At 48.7% G+C, this 19,000-nt stretch overlaps 1 protein-coding gene across 1 annotated transcript in view; it reads right to left on the reverse strand.

Moving 5' to 3' along the window:
- Window positions 1-19,000, reverse strand: part of LOC140108795 (receptor-type tyrosine-protein phosphatase O-like) — a gene marked incomplete at its 5' end in the record, with an annotated part of 85,161 nt that overhangs the window by 25,853 nt on the left and 40,308 nt on the right. Inside the window, one exon of the mRNA XM_072131961.1 lies at window positions 3,849-3,928. Coding sequence (XP_071988062.1) covers window positions 3,849-3,928 — 80 coding nt within the window. The remainder of the gene's footprint in view (window positions 1-3,848; window positions 3,929-19,000) is intronic.

Raw genomic sequence — 19,000 nt, forward strand, 5'->3', positions numbered from 1 at the left:
ACATACACATTATACACCACCACTAGGGGGAGATCACTACATACACATTATACACCACCACTAGGGGGAGATCACTACATACACATTATACACCACCACTAGGGGGAGATCAATACATACACATTATACACCACCACTAGGGGGAGATCACTACATACAGATTATACACCACCACTAGGGGGAGATCACTACATACACATTATACACCACCACTAGGGGGAGATCACTACATACAGATTATACATCACCACTAGGAGGAGCTCACTACATACACATTATACACCACCACTAGGGGGAGATCACTACATACACATTATACACCACCACTAGGAGGAGATCACTACATACACATTATACACCACCACTAGGGGGAGATCACTACATATACATTATACACCACCACTAGGGGGAGATCACTACATACACATTATACACCACCACTAGGGGGAGATCACTACATACACATTATACACCACCACTAGGGAGAGATCACTACATACAGATTATACACCACCACTAGGGGGAGATCACTACATACACATTATACACCACCACTAGGAGGAGATCACTACATACACATTATACACCACCACTAGGGGGAGATCACTACATACACATTATACACCACCACTAGGGAGAGATCACTACATACAGATTATACACCACCACTAGGGGGAGATCACTACATACACATTATACACCACCACTAGGGGGAGATCACTACATACACATTATACACCACCACTAGGAGGAGATCACTACATACACATTATACACCACCACTAGGAGGAGATCACTACATACACATTATACACCACCACTAGGGGAAGATCACTACATGCACATTATACACCACCACTAGGAGGAGATCACTACATACAGATTATACACCACCACTAGGAGGAGATCACTACATACACATTATACACCACTACTAGGAGGAGATCACTACATACACATTATACACCACCACTAGGGGGAGATCACTACATACACATTATACACCACCACTAGGAGGAGATCACTACATACACATTATACACCACCACTAGGAGGAGATCACTACATACACATTATACACCACCACTAGGGGGAGATCACTACATACACATTACACACCACCACTAGGAGGAGATCACTACATACAGATTATACACCACCACTAGGAGGAGATCACTACATACACATTATACACCACTACTAGGAGGAGATCACTACATACACATTATACACCACCACTAGGGGGAGCTCCCTGCATACACATTATACACCACCACTAGGGGGAGATCACTACATACACATTATACACCACCACTAGGGGGAGATCACTACATACAGATTATACACCACCACTAGGAGGAGATCACTACATACACATTATACACCACCAGTAGGGGGAGATCACTACATACACATTATACACCACCACTAGGGGGAGATCACTACATACACATTATACACCACCACTAGGAGGAGATCACTACATACAGATTATACACCACCACTAGGAGGAGATCACTACATACACATTATACACCACCACTAGGAGGAGATCACTGCATACACATTATACACCACCACTAGGGGGAGATCACTACATACACATTATACACCACCACTAGGGGGAGATCACTACATACAGATTATACACCACCACTAGGGGGAGCTCACTACATACACATTATACACCACCACTAGGGGGAGCTCCCTACATACACATTATACACCACCACTAGGAGGAGATCACTACATACACATTATACACCACCACTAGGAGGAGATCACTACATACACATTATACACCACCACTAGGAGGAGATCACTGCATACACATTATACACCACCACTAGGGGGAGATGACTACATACACATTATACACCACCACTAGGGGGAGATCACTACATACAGATTATACACCACCACTAGGGGGAGCTCACTACATACACATTATACACCACCACTAGGGGGAGCTCCCTACATACACATTATACACCACCACTAGGAGGAGATCACTACATACAGATTTTACACCACCACTAGGGGGAGATCACTACATACACATTATACACCACCACTAGGAGGAGATCACTACATACACATTATACACCACCACTAGGCGGAGATCACTACATACACATTATACATCACCACTAGGGGGAGATCACTACATACAGATTATACATCACCACTAGGAGGAGATCACTACATACAGATTATACACCACCACTAGGGGGAGATCACTACATACAGATTATACACCACCACTAGGGGGAGATCACTACATACACATTATACACCACCACTAGGGGGAGATGACTACATACACATTATACACCACCACTAGGGGGAGATGACTACATACACAATATACACCACCACTAGGGGGAGATCACTACATACACATTATACACCACCACTAGGGGGAGATCACTACATACACATTATACACCACCACTAGGGGGAGATCACTACATACACATTATACACCACCACTAGGGAGAGATCACTACATACACATTATACACCACCACTAGGAGGAGATCACTACATACACATTATACACCACCACTAGGAGGAGATCACTACATACAGATTATACACCACCACTAGGAGGAGATCACTACATACAGATTATACACCACCAGTAGGAGGAGATCACTACATACAGATTATACACCACCACTAGGAGGAGATCACTACATACACATTATACACCACCACTAGAGGGAGATCACTACATACAGATTATACACCACCACTAGGAGGAGATCACTACATACACATTATACACCACCACTAGGAGGAGATCACTACATACACATTATACACCACCACTAGGAGGAGATCACTACATACACATTATACACCACCACTAGGCGGAGATCACTACATACACATTATACATCACCACTAGGGGGAGATCACTACATACAGATTATACATCACCACTAGGAGGAGCTCACTACATACAGATTATACACCACCACTAGGAGGAGCTCACTACATGCAGATTATACACCACCACTAGGGGGAGATCACTACATACACATTATACACCACCACTAGGGGGAGATCACTACATACACATTATACACCACCACTAGGGGGAGATCACTACATACAGATTATACACCACCACTAGGGGGAGATCACTACATACACATTATACACCACCACTAGGGGGAGATCACTACATACAGATTATACACCACCACTAGGGGGAGATCACTACATACACATTATACACCACCACTAGGGGGAGATCACTACATACACATTATACACCACCACTAGGAGGAGCTCACTACATACAGATTATACACCACCACTAGGAGGAGATCACTACATACACATTATACACCACCACTAGGAGGAGATCACTACATACAGATTATACACCACCACTAGGAGGAGCTCACTACATACAGATTATATATCACTACTAGTTGGGGGGTTCAGCTTCATTCTGAATGATACCCTGAAAAAACTCTGCTTAACTTTTCTCTAATCTGTTTGTGTGTGAACATTATCTTTGTAGGAGACAGATGAAAGACATTTGAATGCAGCCCCCTCGCCCCTCGCCCACTCTCCTTTCTCCTGCTCTTATGTTGTATAGTTATATCCATGTATTTCGGGAATCTTGTTGTGACCTGTCTTGCTGTGCTGTCGGATTCTCCTGAGGCGATTTGTTGCTGCCGTGTTATTGTTGCATCATTGTTTAACTTTACTTCAATTTGTTATACAATAAAACCCTTTCCACGATCCTCTAGGACTGGACGCCTAACCCTAACTACATGTGTGTTGCTGCATGGGGGAAAGGGGGGGGGATTGGGTTCTGCAGAACTTACAGGAATGTAGTTGGCATTGATGTAATCCGCATCCTCCTCCTCCTCCTCAGTGGTTATAAGCTTCACCCGACTGTAGTCATCTACGAGGAAAGAAAAGCTTATACCTCATAGGTGCATATTATCTCCGCATATCCCGTACATTGGGGGCCATTCACACAACTGCGCCCTGCAGGACGTACAATTGTGCTGCTGACGGCAACCATTCACACAGGTAAATTCACAGGCGACTCCGGACCCCCAGCCCCCCGGTTACCCATCTCCCCCATTGAGCACTTACAACATGTCTTATAGCGTACACTGCGCCATAGGGCCCTGCCCATACACCCCATCAGCGTTGGACCCAGGAGGAGGAGAGAAGAATAGACAAGATAGATTTCTAATCCATATATGTGGTCAGCTGCAGGATTAAAATGGTTAACCAGAATATTTGGGGAGTTTTTTTTTAAAATTTAAATTTGCCTTCGTACTGCTGCTGAATAGACATCACCGATTACTGAGCCATCATCCCGGTACCCACCGCTGCCACCATCCCGGTACCCACCGCTGCCACCATCCCGGTACCCACCGCTGCCACCATCCCGGTACCCACCGCTGCCACCATCCCGGTACCCATAGCTTCCATCATCCCGGTACCCACAGCTTCCATCATCCCGGTACCCACAGCTTCCATCATCCCGGTACCCACCGCTGCCACCACCCCGGTACCCACCGCTGCCACCATCCCGGTACCCACCGCTGCCATCATCCCGGTACCCACCGCTGCCACCATCCCGGTACCCACCGCTGCCACCATCCAGGTACCCACCGCTGCCACCATCCCGGTACCCACAGCTTCCATCATCCCGGTACCCACAGCTTCCATCATCCCGGTACCCACCGCTGCCACCATCCCGGTACCCACCGCTGCCACCATCCCGGTACCCACCGCTGCCACCATCCCGGTACCCACAGCTTCCATCATCCCGGTACCCACAGCTTCCATCATCCCGGTACCCACCGCTGCCACCATCCCGGTTCCCACAGCTTCCATCATCCCGGTACCCACCGCTGCCATCATCCCGGTACCCACCGCTGCCATCATCCCGATACCCAGCGCTGCCACCACCCCGGTACCCACCGCTGCCACCACCCCGGTACCCAGCGCTGCCACCACCCCGGTACCCACCACCGCTGTCACCACCCCGGTACCCACCACCGCTGCCACCGCCCCGGTACCCACCACCGCTGCCACCGCCCCGGTACCCACCACTGCTGCCACCGCCCCGGTACCCACCACCGCTGCCATGTACTGGTGTGGTTGCAGGCTGGTATTATTGGGTTGGAAAAGCCCAAAGCCCGCAAGCTCCCACCCCAGTAATATCAGGCTGCTGCTGCTTAGAAAATGGAGGCTACATGGATGGTCGCAGAGTGACACCGCGTATGCACCACGTCTCCGACTAAAAACGCCACATGTGGCCTCACCCTAAGCCATGTCCTGCTAGTGCCTTCTGCTGCCCGTGGCAATTACAAAGTGGCAATTCAGGTTAAAGAAAAAAAGAATTGATTCCTCCAGCGGAATTGCCTCGAGCGACATTAACGCTTTCACGCCTGTTTTGGACACTTTTCTGACTAGTTAATTCTCTGCAAAAAGAGGCTAAATATAGTCCCCCCCAAAAAATTGGAAGGTGCGTGACATCGTCTCACACATTTTAGAGCGTCTAGAACACACGTTGCGCTTTGGTTGCGTTTTCATTGTGTTTTAAAACGCATTACAACAGCTGAGGAGCGGGGATCTGCCTAATTACATTACTATTTACATGTGGTAACGCACACGATAACAATGCGTTAGGCAAATCACCTCATCTCAGCTGTTGTAATGCGTTTTAAAACACAATGAAAACGCAACCAAAGCGCAACGTGTGAACGCGCCCTGAGGGTTACACACGGGCCGATAAATCTGACAGGGGGAGACACATTGATAAATTCACCCCAATCTTTTTATGAATATTTAAGCCACTTGCTGCTTAGAACACGAATCTGCAGGTGATGACGTGTTTTGCCCAATGTGTTCGATAACGTGCCACGTAACCCCAGCCTGAAGCTGACAGGGGCTCATTGGAGAGGACGGGAGGCCCCCGAATCTTTCTGATCCACCTCTGGTTTTGGTGTCAAAAATGGCAAAAGAAATTGTGAATGTGTAACCGGCCTGAGAGGGGTCACAGGAGGCTGAGAGGGGTCACAGGGGGCTGCGAGGGGTCACAGGGGGCTGCGAGGGGTCACATGAGGCTGCGAGGGGTCACAGGAGGCTGCGAGGGTTCACAGGAGGCTGAGAGGGGTCACAGGGGGCTGCGAGGGGTCACAGGAGGCTGCGAGGGTTCACAGGAGGCTGCGAGGGGTCACAGGAGGCTGCGAGGGGTCACAGGGGACTGCGAGGGGTCACAGGGGGCTGCGAGGGGTCACAGGAGGCTGCGAGGGGTCACAGGGGGCTGCGAGGGGTCACAGGAGGCTGCGAGGGGTCACAGGAGGCTGCGAGGGGTCACAGGGGGCTGCGAGGGGTCACAGGAGGCTGCGAGGGGTCACAGGAGGCTGCGAGGGGTCACAGGGGGCTGCGAGGGGTCACAGGAGGCTGCGAGGGGTCACAGGAGGCTGCGAGGGGTCACAGGGGGCTGCGAGGGGTCACAGGAGGCTGAGAGGGGTCACAGGGGGCTGCGAGGGGTCACAGGGGGCTGCGAGGGGTCACAGGAGGCTGCGAGGGGTCACAGGAGGCTGCGAGGGGTCACAGGAGGCTGCAAGGGTTCACAGGAGGCTGAGAGGGGTCACAGGGGGCTGCGAGGGGTCACAGGAGGCTGCGAGGGTTCACAGGAGGCTGCGAGGGGTCACAGGAGGCTGCGAGGGGTCACAGGGGACTGCGAGGAGTCACAGGGGGCTGCGAGGGGTCACAGGAGGCTGCGAGGGGTCACAGGGGGCTGCGAGGGGTCACAGGAGGCTGCGAGGGTTCACAGGGGGCTGCGAGGGGTCACAGGAGGCTGCGAGGGGTCACAGGGGGCTGCGAGGGGTCACAGGGGGCTGCGAGGGGTCACAGGGGGCTGCGAGGGGTCACAGGAGGCTGCGAGGGGTCACAGGAGGCTGCGAGGAGTCACAGGGGGCTGCGAGGGGTCACAGGAGGCTGCGAGGGGTCACAGGAGGCTGCGAGGGTTCACAGGAGGCTGCGAGGGGTCACAGGAGGCTGCGAGGGGTCACAGGAGGCTGCGAGGGTTTCATGTTATGGATCTAGGTGTATGGTGGACGCCGTCTATGACCTGGAGTTTCTGTTTAATAATCAGGGTGTGTTGAGTTTTTGGAGTTTTTATTTTCATTTTAATTTAATTTTAAATATTTTTTTAAAGATTGGGGCTCAGTTACTAAGGCCCTTGTGCCAGTCTTCTGTCGGATAATTGCGCTGCTCTCCTCAGTTATATATCTTGTTATGCCGCTGTTCACATTACTGCGTTGTGTTCTGCCTTCAGTCTTGATATATGTAACATATATTGGGGCTCTGCTGCCACCTGCAGGTCAGGAGGAACATGCGCTCCCTCTGCTCGTGTGGTTTTGGAGCCCTGGTCCCTGTTATTTCCTGTGACAGCCATTTTCTTTTACCGGTAACTGGGAACACACATGTTTTGTGAGCACGGAGCCTGATGCAAGTGGGCGGAGAGCGGGCATGACTGGCTGGACTGGGAGGGGGCTATAAACTTGGGTTTGAGCTTATTGGGGGGAGGAAATGCAGTGTGAGGTGATAGGGGGTTTAAAATGGGGGGAGGAGTTAGTAGGGCTTATAAGGGCTGGCAGGAAGGGTAAGCCTCATTCTGGCCAGAAAAATTTTTTGTCCGCGGTGGGTGCAGAATCGAGGCGAGTGTTTTTCTTTTGTCAGGTTTTTTCTTGGAGCGTTGGAGTGTGGGAATGGCGGCTTTAGAGGCCTTTCTGGCGAGGAAGCGGAGGCGCGGGGCCCTGAATGGATCGAAGACCAGATGGTGGCCTGGGGAGCAGGCGATAGCGAGCAGAGCCCGGGGGAAAGGCCGGTGCGGGCTAGGAGGCCGCCAGTGCGGTTGAGCCCCTCACCATCACTGCCGAGGTGTTCGCCGAGGAGGAGCCTTACCGGAGTTCCTGGAGGACGTCGCAGCGGGGTCTCAGCGCAGAGGAAGAGAGCCAGGTCGGCGTCAGCGGTGTCCAGAGACAGCAGACGAGGTGGGATGGCGGTCCGGAGCGGCGTGTCCAAGATGGCGACGGGAGGTCCGGGGAAGAGGCGCAAAGGGAACCGGAAGAGGAGGTGTGGCCTCGGCGCGGCGACCGGAAGTGACGAGGAAGATGGGAAGTCCGGACCGGAGGAGCCCGGGCAGCGCTACCACTAGGCCGGCGGTGAGTAGTGACAGGCAGCAGGCGGCAGCCAGGCGGCAGGGGGAGGCTGCGGGTGCTTCAGCGGGGAGGCAAGCGATCGAGGCCGGCCTTCCCAGGGGAGAGCTGGGTGATCGGCGGACGGGTGCCGGGCAGCCAGGTTGGGCGGCTGCTCAGGAATTAGACAGGCAGGCGGCAAGGCAGCAGGAGGCGGGGGCACCTTGGGCGCAATCCACGGAGCAGCGTGAGGTCAGGCCAGCGGCTTCACTTGTGGCCGGGTAGCGGGGGTGACACTAGGATCGGTGGTCACTCCTGGGAGTGTAAATGTGGTGGTGCAGCCGCAGGGGTTTAGTGAGGGCGGGCTTAGGGCCGCTGGGGGGCTCCATCAGTATTCTGGAGGGCCCAACAGCGACAGGGGTTTACAGGTGGCATCTGCAGCGCCTCCTGGGGGGAATGTTGATATGTACCAGGGTGTTTCGTCCGTGTTTTTTCCTTTGCAGGAGAGAGGTGGCTCGGATGGAGCAGTGATGGGCGTTCTGCGGAGGGCCGTGGGAGTGGCTACGCCAGGTGATGGAGCTGGAAGAGATGCTGCGGCTGGAGCTGCAGCGGCGGCAGGGTCTGGACAGACTGCGTGGGAGGCTGGATCTGCGCCGGCGTCGTTTAGCGGCAGCTTGCTACAACCAGGTGGGGGTTCTACAGCACAAGCAACACATGTCACACACACAGAACAAGGAGGTAGTTGGGACAGGGCATTGGTACCTACGGGGCAGGCCAACACAAGCAATATATATTTGGGGGCGGTTGGGGACTTATTTCAAGGTTTTAGAAGGTTGTTGACATCGGTGGAGTCGTCACTGGGGTCACAGTTGGGTAGCCCGGTGGGGGCTTGGAGGGAGTGTCCGGGGGGGCGGCAGCCGGGGCACAAGTGGTGCCGGTAACGACCAGGCCGGCGGGGCAGAATGTAGTGGCAGAGGTTAGCGTGCAGACTGAGAAAGAGGGGGCGTCAAAGTCCTTACCTGTATTGGATGGGGCAAAAGGTCGTTTATATATTTGTTTTAATGGACCGCTGGGGGGGTCATCTAAAACAGGAGGTAAAAGAAAAAATATGGAAGCGTGAGATATTTTCACGTTGTTGCCACTGAACCGGTTTAGCATCGAAAAGTGGGAAAAAGGGAAGGAGCATAGAAAAGAGGAGGATGAGGAACGCAGAAGGTATCGGTTAATTCCACGCAATTTATGGAATTGGCTGCATGCTTTCGCGATTATGGGGAGCGTGATTGGGGAAAAGAATCCAGAGTGCTGCTCGGGGCTATTTGGGTATTTGGACACAATTTGGGATGCCTACAAGACGTATGGGGGTACGGCTTGGATGCAATATGATGAGCAATTTAGGCAAAGGATGGCAGTACAGCCGTCGCTGTCGTTGAGTGGGACCAAAGGGATATAGCTCTGTGGATGAGTATCATGAACGCCCCGAGGACACCGGTCAGAAACCCGTTCGGGGGTAGTGGAGGGTACAGTGGGTCGTCCTTTCAGGCCGGACCCGACGGGGCAAAAGGGGGAGGCTCGTCGGGTAAGTTTAAAAAAGGTGTGTGCTGGAAATTTAATGAGGGCGCATGCTCATGGGGCTCATCTTGCTCATTTCGACACGAATGCTCTGGGTGTGGGGGAACAACCCACCCCTTGGCTAAGTGTTTCAAGCGGGGAAAAGGAGGACAGCAGCGTTCGGGTAACGGGGTTCAAAAAGGGGGCGACTCCGGTGCGGGTCAGCGAAATGATTCCGTGGCTAAGGATGTACCCAAATAAGGAAAAAGCGGGGTTGCTGGAAGAGGGTTTTAACCCCTTAAGGACGCAGCCATTTTACAGCTTAAGGCTCAGTCCCATTTTTTGGATTCTGACATGCGTCGCTTTATATGGTTATAACTTTTGAACACTGTTACTTATCAAAACGATTCTGAGATTGTTTTTTCCCCACATGTTGTACTTCATTTTAGTGGTAAATTTTGGCTGATAAGTTTTGCGTTTATTTACAAAAAAAAAGAAAATATGATGAATTTTCTGAAAAATTTGCCATTTTTGAAATTTGAAATCATTGCGTTTTCAGGCAGATAGATTTACCACCTAAATAAATTGCTGAATAACATTTCCCATTTGTCTACTTTACATTTTCACCATTTTTGAAATGTCTGGATAATTTATTTTGATGTCACGCGGCTTACAAATCGAATATCGCTTTTCCGGATTTTCAGAATTGACTATTTTGGGGATAAATACAGTTTTGAATGAAAATTTACATATTTAGCATCAAAACCCCCCTATATAATCAACCCAATTTCAAATCTGCACCCCTCAAGCTATCAGAAACAGATTTTACGAAGATTGTTAACCCCTTGAGATCTTCATAGTAATTACATCAAAATGGAGGCGAAATTTAGAATGGTCATATTGTTCCCTTATACGTTCATTTAGCACTAAAATTTACACATTTCCAAAAGATAAAAAGAGAAAACCCACCATACAATTTGTTCTGCAATTTCTCCCGAGTACAGAGACCCCCCACATGTGGCCGTGACTTGTTTTATGGGCACACAGTGAGGCGCAGAAGGGAAGGAGCACCCTACAGCTGCCAGGATTTTACTTTCCTCATTGGCCTCCTTTGAAGGCTGTAAAATTTTCACTTTTGTGCTATTAGGGCCATGTGATGCCAATTTTTTTGCGGGATGAGATGCTTTTTCCAATGTTACCATTTTGGGGTTGGTATCACCTATTGTTGAAAATTTAGGAACTTCTTTTTGAGAGCAGGAGTAGAAAAGCATCAATTCTCTACTGGTTTTTTTACTTTTTTTTTTTTGGTGTTCACCGTATAGCCTAATAATCCTGTTATCTTTATTCTATGGGGCGATACGATTACGGGGATACCAGACACGAATATATTTTCTTGCGTTTTACTAAATTTGTAAAATAAAACCCTATTGTGGGGAAAAATCTATCATTTTTTTATTGCCATCTTCCAAGTGGCATAACTTTGTTACATTTTTGGCTACGGAGCTGGTTGATGGCTTGTTTTTTGCGGGACATGTTGTACTTTGCACCAGTATCATGTCGCAGTACATATGGTTTTTTGATCGCATTTTATAGCTTTTTTTGTGGGATTGAATAGGTAAAAATCATAATTTTTGGAGGGTTTATAACAGTTTTCTTTTACGGCGTTCATCGTGCGGGTTCAATAATTATTTATTTTTATTCTACGGGTTGTTACGGACGCGGTGATACTATATATGTGGGGTTTGTGTTATGATTTAGACTTTTTTTTTCAGTTATATGTCTCTTTATATGTTTTGGGGCTTTTGGGCATTTTTGGTGATTTATTACTTTATTTTTTTATTGAATAATTTTTTTTTTTTACTTTTCCACTTTTTCCACCATGGGAAATGAACAAGCAATAATCTGATTGCTTGTTCATAATAATACCCTGCAATACTTATGTATTGCAGGGCATTATCAGTGTCAGCCTATGCACTTGCATAGGGTGGCACTCTGCCAGTAAGATGACGTCATAGACGCCATCTTACCGGCAGTTCCTGCAGGTAACACTGGGGTCCAGATCGGACCCCAGTGATACCGTAGCAATGATCGGTGCCCCCCGAAAATGATTCAGGCGGGCCGATCGTGGGGGAAAGACCCCCCAGATGCATGTTAGATGCCGCGGTCGCGATGACCGCGGCATTTAACGGGTTAATCACCCGCGATCAGAGACAACTCCGATCGCGGGTGTTACACTGGGGTGCCGGCTATTAGTTACAGCCGGCACCCCGTGTTTCCCGATGTCGGTTCGGCTCAAATCTTGAGCTGAACCGGCATCGGCTCAGCGTCCGATATATCGGACGCTGAGCGTTAAGTCACTGAGCTCAGCGTCCGATATATCGGACGCTGAGCGTTAAGAGGTTAAAGAAGGCTTTAGGATACCTTTTAAAGAAGGGGGGCATGTTGGGTTTGTTAAGAATTTGAAGTCCGTGGCCCAATATCCTGAGGTCATGCGGGAAAAAATTACCAAGGAAGTTAGCTTGGGGAGAATGTTAGGCCCGTTTACAGAGGCGCCAGTTGAAGGGTTGCGGGTGTCTCCGCTGGGGGTGGTGCCGAAGAAGGAGGCGGGAAAATTTCGCCTCATTCATCATTTATCATACCCGATGGGGTTGTTGGTAAATAATGACATTGACCCGGCACTGACAGCGGTGTCATACACCTCTGATGCGGCGGTGGCATTGGTTCGGGAAGCAGGTAAAGGGGCATTGATGGCAAAGGCGGACATTTTTGTCTTCTGCCAGTGCATCCTGAGTCAATGCACCTGCTAGGATGTTTCTGTGATAATCAATTTTATGTAGACGGGTGCCTTCCAATGGGCTGCTCCATTTCGTGCGCCTACTTTGAGGCTTTTAGTACGTTTCTGGAGTGGGTCATTCGAAGGGAGTCGGGTCTTAAGGGTGTGATCCACTATTTGGATGACTTTTTGTGTGTTGGGCCACAGGACAGTTGGGGCTGCAGGATTCTTTTGCAGACATTGAAGGACGTTTTTTCACAATTTGGGGTGCCATTAGCGAGGGACAAGACGGAGGGTCCGACCACGGTATTATGCTTTCTGGGGATTGAGATTGACTCTGTGGCGATGGAATGCAGGCTGCCTGAGGACAAGTTGAATGGCCTGAGGCTGGCAGTACAGGAGGGACTGGTTAAAACAAAAATTTCGTTAAGACAGTTGCAGTCGTTGTTGGGGAAACTCAATTTTGCTTGTAGAATTATGCCCATGGGGCGGGTTTTTTGTAGGAGACTGGCGCAAGCAATGTCGGGTGGGCGGCGCCCTGAGTTTCTGATACGCTTGAGGAAAGAACTTAGGGATGATTTGCGAGTGTGGGACAGTTTTTAAACTATATATAAACTATAATGGGAGAACCTTGTGGATGAGTGAGCCAGTGTCCAACGAAGCCTTGCATTTGTTTACAGACGCAGCTGGGGCCATTGGTTATGGGGCTTACTGTCAAGGGGAGTGGAGTGTGGAGTGTGGGACCCAACTAGGTGGGTGGAGAAGGGGCTCACGGCCAACTTGTGTCTGCTGGAATTGTTCCCTATTGTAGTGGCAGTGGAGCTTTGGGGTCGGCGGCTCTATAGCAAAAGTGGTGTTTGTCATTGCGATAATATGGCGGTGGTTTAGGTCATAAGTAGGCAGACAGCGTCCTCCCCGCCGGTGGTGGTTTTGCTTCAGCGGCTGGTGCTGCAGTGTTTGGAATGGAACGTGTTGTTTAGGGCAGTGCATATTCTGGGGGTGGAAAACAACATTGCTGATGCGCTATCTCGTTTACAGTTGGACAGGTTTCGGGAGTTGGATCCGGGGGCATCGAAGGACCCTTTGCCATGTCCAGGGCATTTGTGGGACCTAGTGTGGTAAGGTTCTTGCAGTGGGTAAGGAAGTCTTTGGCGCCGTCAACGGGGGCGGCTTATCAGAAGGTATGGAGGGCTTGGTTCGAGTTCACGGATGTTTGTGAGTTGGAAGGCATGGGGGGCAGTAGGTCAGGTGCTGTTTTGTTTTATGTTAAACCTGTTCGATAGTGGTGTGTCTGGGGCAACAGTTAAAAAACATTTATCTGCATTGTCATTTCTCTTCAGGCTGGCTGGGGGAGAGGATGTTACTCAGTCATTTATGTTACGCCGAGCTGTAAAGGGCTTTGCTGCAAAGGGAGTGAGGGCGGACGGTAGAAGACCTGTTTCGTTGCAGATTTTGGGAGAGGTACTGGGGCAGTTGCAGGGGGTTTGTCATTCGGCATATGAGGTTCGTTTGTTTCATCTGGCTTATTCTTGGGCATTTTTTGGAGCATTTCGGATTGGGGAATTGGTGAGTGATAGCCGGGGGTCGCCTGGCGGCATTCAATTGAGGCATGTGTCTTGGGGTGCACAGGAGGTTCGTATTTGGTTATTTGGGTCAAAAACTGACAAAGGGGGTAAGGGTTTTTTGGTTAAGCTGGGCCGTATGTCGGGTTGTGTTGCATGTCCGGTTGAAGGTTTGGAGTCATTCATGGAAGTTAGACGGCAGGGCAGTGATTCATTGTTAGTGCATGAGGATGGGTCGTCATTGTCACGATATCAGTTTGTATCAATTTTAAAAAAAATGCATTTCAAGGATTGGTTTATGCCCAAGTGAGTATAATTCGTACTCCTTCAGGATTGGCACAGCGCGGTGGGGTCTCCGGGAGGAGGACATAAAGAGGATAGGTAGATGGGAGTCACAGCGCTTTAAGTCTTATGTGAGGATGAGACTGTTGGAGCGCTAGCTTGGGTCACTGTTGTTGGCCCTGATTGTTGGGGGGGGGGCGGCAGGTTGCGGCCCACCCCCTTTATTACATATGTTGTTTATTTACCAGGTGGGAAGAAATGTGTCATTTGGGTGTTTGGCCATTCTTTCGTCTATTGGGCCGAAAGGAGGGCGAGGTTGCGGTTGTGTGGTAGGTCCTTAGGGCTTAACCCCGACCAGGTAAGTGTACATTGGTTAGGCTACAGAGGCCTCACGTGGGGGAGGGTAAGGCAAAAATTGCAAGAGAACTTCCGGAGATGGGGTCCGCCTGATGTGTTACTATTACATGCAGGTGGGAATGATATAGGCAGTTTCCCTATGCGCCCTATGATAAAATCCATAAAAAGGGACTTGTTATGCATATGGGACAGTCATCCCAACATGCTGATAGTGTGGTCGGACATCATCAGGCGGGAAAGGTGGCGCAATGCGAATTCGGTGGCAGCTCTGAATCGCTGTAGAGTGAAAATCAACAAGAGTGTGGCTAAGTTTGTCCGTCTGAATGGGGGTTTGGTGGTTCGGCATTCGTTGTTGGATGAGGACGTCAGTTACACAGGCCCAGACGGGGTGCACCTCACGGATGTGGGCCTGGACATTTTTAATTTTGGTTTGTCTGAAGTGGCTGAGTTTTGCGTGAGGTTGTGGGGTAGCATGGCCACCTAAGGGGTCAGGTGGCCATGCGTGGCGGGTTCTTGGCAATACCCAGTTAGTGCATTTAAATTTCTGTGGTTATGCAATTTAATCACTATAATAAGTTTGGTGGTTTGAGAACAATAACGGTTTTTCCCCGGGGGGCTTTACCGGGAGGAAGGTGGTGTTCTAGTCTCCAATGGTTGGTCTAGGGCCACACGCCACTGAGCTAGGAGGTTGGCGGCAAGTGGAGCTGGGGGTGTGGTTCTCGTGCGCTGAGCGTGCAATTTGGTTTCTGGAGACTATAACTTATACTGAAAGTTTTTGCGTTTAGCCTGGAAGGCATGCGAATTGTAGTGGTGTTGCCAAGAACTCAGCCATCATTATGTGGTTGTTATTTATATTATGACATTTGAGGAACTGTATTTTTTCTATTTCAGATTGTATTCAACAATTGTTAATAAAGCTGTGACCATTCATCTTTCCAACAGAAAATTGTCTCTGTGTTTTTATTAGGTAGATGGGTGGTTAGGCTAGAAGTGTATGGGTTTTTTCCCAGGCCTGGACCTCAGTCATCGCCGGGTCATGTGCTACTGAATTTCTGACCAGCACCGACAGGTGTCAGTATTACAGCAGCAACAAGTATCATCTACAAGTGTCATCAATCATTAACAATCACAGAGGGATCACTATACTATATCAGTGGCTATGGCTGTATCAGTGGCTATGGATGTATCAGTGGCTATGGATGTATCGGTGGCTATGGATGTATCAGTGACTATGGATGTATCAGTGACTATGGATGTATCGGTGACTATGGATGTATCGGTGGCTATGGCTGTATCAGTGACTATGGATGTATCAGTGACTATGGATGTATCAGTGACTATGGATGTATCAGTGGCTATGGATGTATCAGTGACTATGGATGTATCAGTGACTATGGATGTATCAGTGGCTATGGATGTATCAGTGACTATGGATGTATCGGTGACTATGGATGTATCAGTGACTATGGATGTATCGGTGGCTATGGATGTATCGGTGACTATGGATGTATCGGTGACTATGGATGTATCAGTGACTATGGATGTATCAGTGACTATGGATGTATCGGTGACTATGGATGTATCGGTGGCTATGGCTGTATCAGTGACTATGGATGTATCAGTGACTATGGATGTATCAGTGACTATGGATGTATCAGTGGCTATGGATGTATCAGTGACTATGGATGTATCAGTGACTATGGATGTATCAGTGGCTATGGATGTATCAGTGACTATGGATGTATCGGTGACTATGGATGTATCAGTGACTATGGATGTATCGGTGACTATGGATGTATCGGTGACTATGGATGTATCGGTGGCTATGGCTGTATCAGTGACTATGGATGTATCAGTGGCTATGGATGTATCAGTGACTATGGATGTATCGGTGACTATGGATGTATCGGTGACTATGGATGTATCAGTGACTATGGATGTATCGGTGACTATGGATGTATCGGTGACTATGGATGTATCAGTGGCTATGGATGTATCAGTGACTATGGATGTATCAGTGACTATGGATGTATCGGTGGCTATGGATGTATCGGTGACTATGGATGTATCGGTGACTATGGATGTATCGGTGACTATGGATGTATCAGTGGCTATGGATGTATCAGTGACTATGGATGTATCAGTGACTATGGATGTATCGGTGGCTATGGAAGTATCGGTGACTATGGATGTATCGGTGACTATGGATGTATCGGTGACTATGGATGTATCGGTGACTATGGATGTATCGGTGACTATGGATGTATCGGTGACTATGGATGTATCGGTGACTATGGATGTATCGGTGACTATGGATGTATCAGTGACTATGGATGTATCAGTGACTATGGATGTATCGGTGACTATGGATGTATCGGTGACTATGGATGTATCGGTGACTATGGATGTATCGGTGACTATGGATGTATCGGTGACTATGGATGTATCGGTGACTATGGATGTATCGGTGACTATGGATGTATCGGTGGCTATGGCTGTATCAGTGACTATGGATGTATCAGTGACTATGGATGTATCAGTGACTATGGATGTATCAGTGGCTATGGATGTATCAGTGACTATGGATGTATCAGTGACTATGGATGTATCAGTGGCTATGGATGTATCGGTGACTATGGATGTATCGGTGACTATGGATGTATCGGTGACTATGGATGTATCGGTGACTATGGATGTATCGGTGACTATGGATGTATCGGTGACTATGGATGTATCGGTGGCTATGGCTGTATCAGTGACTATGGATGTATCAGTGGCTATGGATGTATCAGTGACTATGGATGTATCGGTGACTATGGATGTATCGGTGACTATGGATGTATCAGTGACTATGGATGTATCGGTGACTATGGATGTATCGGTGACTATGGATGTATCAGTGACTATGGATGTATCAGTGACTATGGATGTATCAGTGACTATGGATGTATCAGTGACTATGGATGTATCGGTGACTATGGATGTATCAGTGACTATGGATGTATCAGTGGCTATGGATGTATCAGTGACTATGGATGTATCGGTGACTATGGATGTATCGGTGACTATGGATGTATCGGTGACTATGGATGTATCAGTGACTATGGATGTATCGGTGACTATGGATGTATCGGTGACTATGGATGTATCAGTGACTATGGATGTATCAGTGACTATGGATGTATCAGTGGCTATGGATGTATCAGTGACTATGGATGTATCAGTGACTATGGATGTATCAGTGACTATGGATGTATCGGTGACTATGGATGTATCGGTGACTATGGATGTATCGGTGACTATGGATGTATCAGTGGCTATGGATGTATCAGTGACTATGGATGTATCAGTGACTATGGATGTATCAGTGACTATGGATGTATCAGTGACTATGGATGTATCAGTGACTATGGATGTATCGGTGACTATGGATGTATCAGTGACTATGGATGTATCGGTGACTATGGATGTATCGGTGACTATGGATGTATCAGTGACTATGGATGTATCAGTGACTATGGATGTATCAGTGGCTATGGATGTATCAGTGACTATGGATGTATCAGTGACTATGGATGTATCAGTGACTATGGATGTATCGGTGACTATGGATGTATCGGTGACTATGGATGTATCGGTGACTATGGATGTATCAGTGGCTATGGATGTATCAGTGACTATGGATGTATCAGTGACTATGGATGTATCAGTGACTATGGATGTATCAGTGACTATGGATGTATCAGTGACTATGGATGTATCGGTGACTATGGATGTATCAGTGACTATGGATGTATCGGTGACTATGGATGTATCGGTGACTATGGATGTATCAGTGACTATGGATGTATCAGTGACTATGGATGTATCAGTGGCTATGGATGTATCAGTGACTATGGATGTATCAGTGACTATGGATGTATCAGTGACTATGGATGTATCGGTGACTATGGATGTATCGGTGACTATGGATGTATCGGTGACTATGGATGTATCAGTGGCTATGGATGTATCAGTGACTATGGATGTATCAGTGACTATGGATGTATCAGTGACTATGGATGTATCAGTGACTATGGATGTATCAGTGACTATGGATGTATCGGTGACTATGGATGTATCAGTGACTATGGATGTATCGGTGACTATGGATGTATCGGTGACTATGGATGTATCAGTGACTATGGATGTATCGGTGACTATGGATGTATCGGTGACTATGGATGTATCGGTGGCTATGGATGTATCGGTGGCTATGGATGTATCGGTGACTATGGATGTAT

The sequence above is a fragment of the Engystomops pustulosus genome, unplaced genomic scaffold (genome assembly GCF_040894005.1).
Source record: "Engystomops pustulosus unplaced genomic scaffold, aEngPut4.maternal MAT_SCAFFOLD_183, whole genome shotgun sequence".
NCBI lineage: Eukaryota > Metazoa > Chordata > Amphibia > Anura > Leptodactylidae > Engystomops > Engystomops pustulosus.